The following is a 9,979-nucleotide window of genomic DNA, read 5'->3' on the forward strand; positions in this document are numbered from 1 at the left end:
TGTTGTGACTGTGGCTGTACTCTGCGGTAGACCTCAGCCATGAGAGGAGGAAGTAATAAACACTGACACACACAGTTGTGCCCTGTCCTTTTTTAAATACACAACATACACACCGTGGTGCAACATAAGCCCCCTGCAGACATGTAGTGTGTCATCACAGTAATAAACAGTAATCAGTAATAAACGACGTTCTATGACATGTTTAATTACCATCAAACACATTACACACATCATATAAACAGTCGGGATATTGATCGGTGACTCTGCTTCCTCGTCACCTCAGACTTCGTCCGTGCTGCAGTTCGTTGCCTTCATGCTGTGAACAGCTTCAGGTCTGTTGTGCCCTTAAAAGGCGAATTTGTCTCCCACCGCTTCAGTAAGTCACAGTATGTTTATTTGGAGCCTGACAGTGTAACTGCCCTGCCCTGCTGCAGTGCCTCTGAGCAAGGCGCTGGACACACGCAGACCCTGCAGGCTCCTGTTTGCACTGACAGAAGTCAAAACACTGATGTTGTTCCCTCTGGCCGTGGTGGTGTTAGTGAGTGGCCTAGTTATGCGTTTTCCTCCACAATTGAGGCCTTTGTTGTTGATTTGACCTTCGTGATCGCTGCCTAAAGCTTCACTGGACCAGAGAGCAGAATTAACTGGAATTCTGCTCTGATTGTGTGTGTGTGCGTGTGTGTGTGTGTGTGTGTGTGTGTGTGTGGTATGACTTTGACTCAGTGTTAGTCTGGTCTATTCTGGCTGTTTAACCATGATGCAGCACAAGCTTTTGTTCCTGCTCGGGTTTTTATTTTCTTTTATTAGTGTGGCTCGTCTGCTCATGCTGCATGTCTTTATATATCTCTATATTTTAAGGATTTATTTTACTTCTGTACGGGGCAGCAAGTAGCAGGAAGTGAGTGGAAAACAACATATTAATAAAACTCAGACCATCCTCATTCAGAGTGTGTCCTGTTAGATCTGTGTAAATTAAATCTCTTTGGGCTGTTGGTTGGACAGAACAAGACATTTGAGGACATCCATTAAAAAACTGTGTGAATATAAATAAATCAGCAACAGAGTCATTCATTCATAATAGTTGATCCTCTGACTTTTCATCTAGCGCCATCATCAGGTCAACAGTCCCCTCAGCCTCCATACTTAAATATTATCATTCAATGACAAAAAAATAAAAAATAATAATACGTTTTATTTATAGGTGCCTTTCGAGGTAACCAAGGACACCTTACACCTCACAGTAAAAGATGAAGTACAAGTACATGAAATGGAAATAATAATCTACAAGACATAAAATACAAAATAAATTAAAATAAATATAGTTGCATAAAGATCAATATGATTAAACGCTGGTGTCAGAGTTAAACAGAATAAGGAGGTTTTTGAAGAGGTTCCATATTAAATCTATCTATAAATATGTAAATATAATTTAATTGAACGTAATGTCATTAGCAAATGTTAGCATGCTAACGTGCACTAAGATGGTAACAATGGTACTTCCTTTGTAGCCGTCGTAGACCGCGAAGGCTGAACCGAGATGAGGCGTTCTGATTCACGGAGGAACATGTTGCTTTTTTATTTTACAAAAACTTGAAGTTTTAAGGCGCTTGGTTTTAACAGCTGTACCGTTAGCTGTTGAACTGAAACCCAATACTTACATTTGGAAGTGAAATCCTCAGGCTCTCTGCCAGTGTTGTTAGCTGCCATGTTATTTTCATCACCCGTGTGCAATGACACCCGTTGGAGCCTTCGTTTCCTCAGAAAAGAAGGACGCTTTTCTGTTTGAAGGAGCCAGTGAGCCGGGGCAGTGCAGAGACGCCGCTGTGACGCAGTCAGTCAAAGGATGCAGCCACTGAATTGGGACACAGCTAGCGTAGTGTACTCTGACATCTCTGTGGCTCAACCAACGCTATGTGTCATAACTCGTGATTCACATGTTGGATTAAGGATTGACACAAACAACAAACAGAAAGACAGAGTCTGTTGTAATGGTTACAGTGCTGTTAAGACGCTAACTTAGCTGGCAGAAAACCCGTAGCATCACGCGCGGCTGATTCACCGCCTTAATTACAGATTAGGGTTCAAATATCCGACTTTTTGCCGAACTTGGGGAAACTAATCCACAGTGTCCGTCTGATGTGGACCAAAAACCAAAGACCTCTGTTTAATAAAACGTACTGAGGCTCTGAGATTCAGAGGAAATCCAACAGGCACGGCCAACACTTGTCAGCAGGTTGGAGTTTCCCTCCCTGACGGGAAAATCCCAAACATTTCCTCAGTGTCTGCGTACATTACCCCAGACCAGGCTTAAGTATTTATCTGCTTCCTATCCACATATTGTGTCGGATTTGTGAGGGACTCCTTTTATTTCAGCAGCGACACTGAGCTCTGTGGTGTTTTCTGTTTTGAACATAACTTGAGCCAGCTGGATCCGGGCTGTACATGGCATTAGTGTGGTTTTGATTTCATCACTTTATCGGGTTTATATTTAGTTTTCCTCTGAACTGTGTGTCTAACTAACGTTGCTTTAGTGTAGCTGTTACACAACTAACTTGTTGAGAAGGTTTGCCCAGTGTCCAAGTGCATTTACTCAAGTATTTATATTGAATGTAATTGTCTTCTTCTGTGATGATGTGGCCCATTGGTTGTCTGGCAAATCTGGCAACGCTCCTGGTCTGAGATGATCTCACTAATGAAGACCTCTCTTATCTCAAAGTGTTTCTGGTGCCATTTAGACCAGTCAATAATCAGACTGTTACTCTTTGCAGACGACAGGACGAATAAAGACGGGGCTCAGATGGAGTTTAAATCCAAGCAGTGGTTCGGTGCCTCGGTACGATCTGATGGAGAGCACATCCTGGTGAGAGGACTACACCACACACACAGACACACACACACACACACACACACACACACACACACTTGTTGTTCTATACTGAACCTACACTATGAACCTTAAAACCAAGTATCAACCTTTGAACAGCCTTTTGAAGTTGTCAGGATGCAGCAACATGTCCTCATAATGTCCACACACACACACACACACACACACACACACACACACACACACACAAACACACACACAAACACACACACACACACACAGACAGACAGTGACGGCCTGAAGCATTGACTGTAATAGCTAAATGAAATTAACTTCATTCATAGCATCAGCCAGTACATGGATACTGAATCGTCTCCTTCCAGTAGAGAACTATATAAATACTGTATATCTATATTAAAAGTCAAAAGTCAACTTGACGAGCGAGTGTTGAAACATTGCGAGCGCTCATAACGTCTCCGTGCCCGTGAAACCGCAGTTGTGCTCGCGGAGCAGAGATGCTCACTCGCCTGGTAGGACTTCTGCTGACGGATCGGTTCAGTGCGCTCACATCACGTGCACGGTTTGTGTGCGTGACCTAATGCCCGGACTGGTTTGGGTCTTTATTATGTGTGTGGGTGTGTGTGTGTGTGTGTGTGTGTGTGCGTGCGTGTGTGCGTGCGTGTGTGTGTGTGTGTGTGCGTGTGTGTGTGTGTGTGTTTTCCAGGCCTGTGCTCCTCTGTACCAGTGGTCAACCTTTGGCGTCTCTGAGCGAGAGCCAGTGGGAACGTGTTACCTGAAGAAAGGAACCACGGTGGTGGAGTACTCGCCCTGCAGATCAAGTCTGTCTTCTTCTTCTGTCTTCTCTTGAGCTAACCTGCATGAAACATGTTGCAGGTGTTGCATGTTTAAAGAGTAACTGAACAACAGGCTGAAAAGCAGAGTTTTGTTGTTCTCTGCGGTTGAAAGTGTTTCACGTCTCTTGGTTGTAGTCAGAAGTGAGCTTTGTTGCTCCTGCAACCACACCTAACAGTGATGTCACAGTGTACTGGAGTACACCTGTACATCACTGCAGGTAAAAAAAAAAACCAAGATTCTCAGGGGGTGTTAAGTTACTCTTTAAAGCCCCCATATTTTATTTGACGTGTTGATACATAAGAAGATATATTTGTGGTTTTAAGAACCAAAAGGTCGACTGCTTTGTTGTGACATCACAAAGTTCCAGAAGTCCTGACGGCTGGTTTTAAGGCTCAGTTTCTGAATACAGGCTGTGTGCATTTCTCTGTGGACTGAGGCTTTGATACTTTCACAGTATTAATATAGAAGCTAGAGCTGATCTATAATCACACTACACATGGACACAGACCTTTAGACTATATTGAGTTTTAAAGGACTGAACCTGCAGCTCCCCTTGGCTTTACACAGCTGTAAACAGGATGCAGTAATTGTATGTGATTATTAATAATCGTGTCATGATGATATGTCAGTGTTGTGTTCACAACATGCTTCCGCTGAAATGAATAAGACAAAACTCAGTTAGTGCAGGTTTAAGTAAGTAGCTCAGATCCAGTCAGTAGTGCTGCTTCCTGCATCAGGACTCACTCATGAATCCAGTACCAAATGTAAATATTTCAAACAAACAGTGCATCTTCTTATAATAGCTGTAAAAATAATTTCTTCTTCTGTCTACTTCTCTTTATATGATATATGACAAAATGTTTGATTTCTCCATCCAGATGCCCACTCACCAGAGGGGCAGGGCTTCTGCCAGGCCGGCTTCAGTGCCGACTTCCTTAAGGTAGGTAACCGAGACCCAGACAAACTCAGCGTCTACAAGTTTTAATTCAAAGGGCTTTCTGTAGCAGCACTGTGAGGAGAGTCTGCTGTGGTGATAGTAACAGAGTTGGGAATCAAGGGTTGACTTACAATTAGATCAGATTAGATTCAGTAGTTACGAAGAGATCAGATGCAGTTTAGTATCTGACCAGACTGTGGAGACAGGAGCGAAGTGCATGTGGAGGGTGTTTCCCACAGAATTAGATCCTGTTAGGCGACGTCCACACTACTACATGTCCATCCAGACTAACACACCTGAAAACACACACTTACATGACCATTCATGTACAGTGGGCCCGCGTGAGCTGGTGTAAACGGGAAGTAGATTGTCTACTCTGCAGTTGATTAGTCGCACAAAACACTACAAACAAGGAACGGCAAAGACAGCTGTAGCATTAAAATGCAGAATTTAACTGCTGCTAGCAAAAACAACAAGGTCAGTAACATGTGTAAGTCATTATTCATCTTGATTTCACCACTGGTAGTTGATGCTGATGAGACCCAATCAGGGAACAACCGTATGTGTCTACATCATCGTTTCCGAAGGTCTCCGACAACGCAACCCCAGAGTTTCCGGCAGCGTTTCCTAAAGTCTCTGTTTTTGGTAATTGAAATCTCTGGAGTCGTGTGGGCGGGAGGAGGAAACGTAGCAAAAGACATGCATTTTAAAATGAAAAGGTAGTAGTGTGGACGTAGCCTGTGGCTGCAGTTCCACTGTGTATAAAAACAGGGTTATGGTTGGGGCTTGATCCTGGGCCTGCATGTATTTGGGTCTGTGCGGTTGTCGAGGCGGAGGTGTTGTCATTTACCGCTCACACCTCTGGGAATGGAGAAAGTATTCTTTGCTGACTTCAGGGACCGAATGAGAAACGAAAGTCATGAAATCTTTTCCTCTGTTCCTCTTTGTTTTTGTGGTTTCAGAACAACAACAGGGTGGTGGTGGGAGGACCTGGCAGCTTCTACTGGCAGGGTGAGTGTTACACTAAGAGAGAGAGTTTGTGTGTGTGTGTGAGCGTGTGTGCGTGTGTGTGTGTGTGCATGTGTGTGTTTCTATCATAGGCTATGTTTGTGGACAAATTCGGACTAAAGACAAGTTAATTGGGGACAGCTTGACGGAAAGACTTGATTTTTGGGTCAGTGGTGAAGGGTTAGGCAATGTTCAGTCAGTTAAGCATAAAGTACATTTTCAGTACTTAAGTTTAATACATTCAACAATATAATCATGTTATTTTCAACACTACAACAAGTTTTAAAGCTCCATAATTTACACTTTTCCATTGTTTTATTTGAAGTGTTGATTCATAAGAAGATATAAAAAGCATCTCAGTGTAGTTTTACATCTCCTCTCTCAGGCTTCTCTCTGGAGCTCTAGTAACAACAGGTCGGTGAGCCAATCAGAAGAGAGGAGGCTCTGAGCCTCTCTTCTGATTGGCTGACTGTTTTCTGACTGATCCAATAAAAATATAGCAGATTTCAAGTAAAAACACTCAGAGAAACCAAATCCTGCAAGGTTTGGATGGTGGGTCCAGGTGGGCGGGGCTTGGTGACTGCTTTGTTGTGACATCACAAAGTTCCAGAAGTCCTGACGGCTGGTTTTAAGGCTCAGTTTCTGAATACAGGCTGTGTGCATTTCTCTGTGGACTGAGGCTTTGATACTTTCACAGTATTGATATAGAAGCTAGAGCTGATCTATAATCACACTACACATGGACACAGACCTTTACACTGGATGGAGCTTTAAGCTTTTGTAAGTCTTTTTGAATAAAAGCGTCTGCAGAATGAGTAAATGTAAATGTAAATTAAAGGTGCCCTGTGTCACAATGGAGTGATGTTTTTTATAGGACCTTCCTGTTTGTTAACATATCCCTACCAATGGTTTCACACTATTCTGATCTACAGGTGGTGCTACTATTGTATAACAAGATGCACAGTAATGTGCAATTAAAGGCAGAAGAAGAAGAATGTTAGCTAGTGAACATGGATGTAAACAATGTAAGATTTAAAATATTCAAAAAAGCAGCTTTGCAATTGTTTTGTAAGGAAGGAAATGCATCTCTCTTTTTTTTAGACAAAGACAAAGAACACAATGTGTTTTGGTAAAGAACACTGAATATAAACAAAACCTTTCTTTGTTCACAAGAAAACATGGCAGCTTTAATTGCTGAAGTCAATGTAAGTCACTTTGGATAAAAGCATCTGACCAGCAAGTGAATGCAAATACAAGACAGGTTTTTCTTATTTGGAAGAGAAACTAATGTGAACAGTATTACCTATTATTATCACAGTTTACAGACCCACTTCCTGCTTCAGCCTTGATCTAGTTATCACTTGCACTCACCTTCAGTTTCCATTTAGAAAATCTGGATAAACTGTTGGTTTGTTTACGACCAGTCTGATCATCAGACTGCTCGTCTTTCTCTCCCTGTCCGACTTTGTTCCAGTGTTATCGTAACTGATAGAAATAATGAGCAACATTATGAAAATATGTTGCAAGCCACAACTTGTCTTTTTTAGATACGGATTTTTCCCAGAATGTTAAACTGTGACTGTTCTCCAGTCTAAACCGGAAACCTGAAATTCATCCTTCATCTGAACAACCACCAACAAGATTAAATCTGCATTTGGAAGGAGAAAATACTAAAGATGCTTCTGTAAAATGTCCCAAACAGCAGTTGAAGTATTTTTCCTCCAGATTGTTGATGATGAGGTGTACAGGTGTTCCTAATAAACTGCTGAGTGAGTGAGTGAGTGAGTGAGTGAGTGAGTGAGTGAGTGAGTGAGTGAGGGAGGGAGGGCGGGGCTTACGGTGCAGAGCAGCCTACAGTCTCTTAAGAGTTTAATGAGTAGGTAAAGTCCAGGTAGGTTTAGGCTTCAGACAGGGTGTGTGTGTGTGTGTGTGTGTGTGTGTGTGTGTGTGTATTGTAATCCAATGCTTGTGTAATCGTCTGACATTAGAGGGTGTGACAGAGTAAACCCTGAACGCTGAGTCAGTCACACATCTCTCCCTCCATCTCTCCCTGCCTGGAGTGTGTTAGCTAATTATTGTTTCCTGTTGACTTAACACACACACACACACACACACACACACACACACACACACACACACACACACACACACACACACACACACAGCTCTGTTTCTGATTAGACGGTAGTTAACAGTGTGTCTCTGTGGCGGCTCCTTTAATTACAAGTTGTGTGTGTTTTCCTGAACCAGAAGTGTATCAGTGTAAACACAGTTGCGTAACATTGTTCCTTCTGTTATCTTCTTGTTGGTTCCTAAGGTTCTGTCACGTTCTGTTCCTTGTGTTGTTCTCCATCACCGTCCTCTCTTCTGAACTTTTCTCTGTGACTTTATTCTCTTCTGTGGTTCTAGTCTTCTCTCTTTGTTCTCCTCCGTTCTCCTCTGGTTTCCTTATTGTTCTTATAATCTCTGTTCTCTGGTATTCTCTCCTGTTCTTCTGTTCTTTTCTGCTCACTGTTCTCTACCTGTTCTCTTTTTTTGTTCTCCTTCTCTCCTGTTCTTTTCTTTTTCCGTCCTGGCTACCTCCTCGTTCTTCAGTTTTCTCCTCATTCTGTTCTGTTTCTCCTTTTTATGTTCTCCTCGGTTCTCTTTTCCCTCCTTTTTTTTCTCATCCTCTTCTCTCAAAGTTCTCTTATCTTTCTGTTTTCTTTGTTTCCCCTTTTTTTACTCGTTCTCTCCCCGTTCTCTCCCTGTTCTCTCACTGTTCTCTCTCCTTGTTCCGTTGTTGTTCTGCTCTGTTCTCTAAGGTTTCCCCCCCCTCTCTTCTCAGGTCAGCTGATTTCCGATGACATCTCTGAGATTTTCTCTCGGTTTAACAAAGAATTCATCACCCCGTACGCAAACAACCTTGCCACCAAGTCAGCCGGCGCCCACTATGACGACAGTTACCTTGGTAACCACACACACACATTTTGTCAGACATGCTGACGTGTGAATATCTGCTCATTGAAACACTGTTTAATGATAATAATAATCATAATAATGATGATGATAATAATGAACTTTACATAGAACAGTTCACCCATTAAAGCCGTGTGTTTATCTATTTGCAGCACACGTGTTGTCAGATTGATGATGTTGGTTTGTGTTTTGTCTATTTACATGTGTTTTCTTAAGTTGCGGTGCGTTGAGCTCTCAGGGCCACCGTACTCATTTCCATCTAATCACAAATGAATGATAAAGAACAGTTGACTGACAGTTGTCAGTGTAGAGCTGGATCCACTCAGAGTCGTCAGAGGAACATGTTGTTTGTCTGTGTTCTCCAGGATACTCTGTGACAGTCGGAGACTTCAATGATGATGGAAAAGAAGGTGAGGTGAATTCACCACTGTGTTTATATCACTGTTTTTATTCAAAACAGGCAGTTAATCTGATTATTAGATCTAAATCAGATCGAGCTGCGACTTTTAGTTAATTAATCAATTAGCTGATCGACAGCAACGATGATTGTTTAGTGATTTATAAAGAAAAATGTCGGAGGAGGATTCCCTGATGTTTTAATGTTGTGGCAACTGAATATCTCCGGGTTCTGTGACATCACTCTTGGGTGTTCAAATGATTAATTGATTAATAAAAAACAAATTAATCAATAATGAAAATAATTATTAGTTTCAGCTCTGATTAAAACTGGTCACAGTTATGTTTACACGGCGTTCTCTCCTCTGTAGATTATGTGACTGGAGTCCCTCGGGGGGAAAAGGCACTGGGTTATGTAAGTGTTAGTCCGCACTGTACACACACACACACACACGCACACACACACACACACACACACACACACACAGACACACACTGTATTAATGGATACTGACATATATATACTGACCATGTGAATCCAGTTGTTGTTGTTGTTGTTGTTGTGTGTTGCGTCAGCTGATCTCCTGTGTTGTCTTTCTGATTGATCCAGGTGAACATCTTCAACGGCCTCAACATGGAGTCCATGGTGAACTTCACAGGAACTCAGGTGAGCTGCAGGAGAGCGCAGACAGGCCCAGCTGCTGGAGGGTGTTGAGGGTCCACAGACAGAACCAGGACTGGTTTCTCTCTGTCAGTCACGTTTCATTTTACATCACACAGCGACTCTGAGATAAATCTTAAAGTGTGTGTAAACACTGAACTAAAGGCCGAATCTCCCAAACGCTGGGGGGGGGGTGGAAGAAGAAAGGGGAGGAAGAGGCAGACTGTCATCAGCAGAGTTAATGACACAGTTCCTCTTAACTTTCCTGTCCCTCCTCCATCTCACCCTCTGAACCCACCAACACTCATCTGTTTACTGCCCCCTGCCCCTCCCTCTCTCT

General features: G+C 42.6%; 1 protein-coding gene across 1 annotated transcript in view; it reads left to right on the top strand.

Annotated features, from left to right (window-relative positions):
* Positions 1-9,979, top strand: part of itgav (integrin subunit alpha V) — a 36,556-nt gene that overhangs the window by 9,221 nt on the left and 17,356 nt on the right. Inside the window, exons 3-10 of the mRNA XM_022740155.1 lie at positions 2,769-2,860; positions 3,549-3,663; positions 4,558-4,619; positions 5,579-5,627; positions 8,452-8,574; positions 8,948-8,992; positions 9,350-9,393; positions 9,589-9,645. Of these exons, the coding sequence (XP_022595876.1) occupies positions 2,769-2,860; positions 3,549-3,663; positions 4,558-4,619; positions 5,579-5,627; positions 8,452-8,574; positions 8,948-8,992; positions 9,350-9,393; positions 9,589-9,645 (587 nt within the window). The remainder of the gene's footprint in view (positions 1-2,768; positions 2,861-3,548; positions 3,664-4,557; positions 4,620-5,578; positions 5,628-8,451; positions 8,575-8,947; positions 8,993-9,349; positions 9,394-9,588; positions 9,646-9,979) is intronic.

This window comes from Seriola dumerili, unplaced genomic scaffold, assembly GCF_002260705.1.
Source record: "Seriola dumerili isolate Sdu_G_001 unplaced genomic scaffold, Sdu_1.0 BDQW01000052.1, whole genome shotgun sequence".
In the NCBI taxonomy this organism is placed as follows: Eukaryota; Metazoa; Chordata; class Actinopteri; order Carangiformes; family Carangidae; genus Seriola; species Seriola dumerili.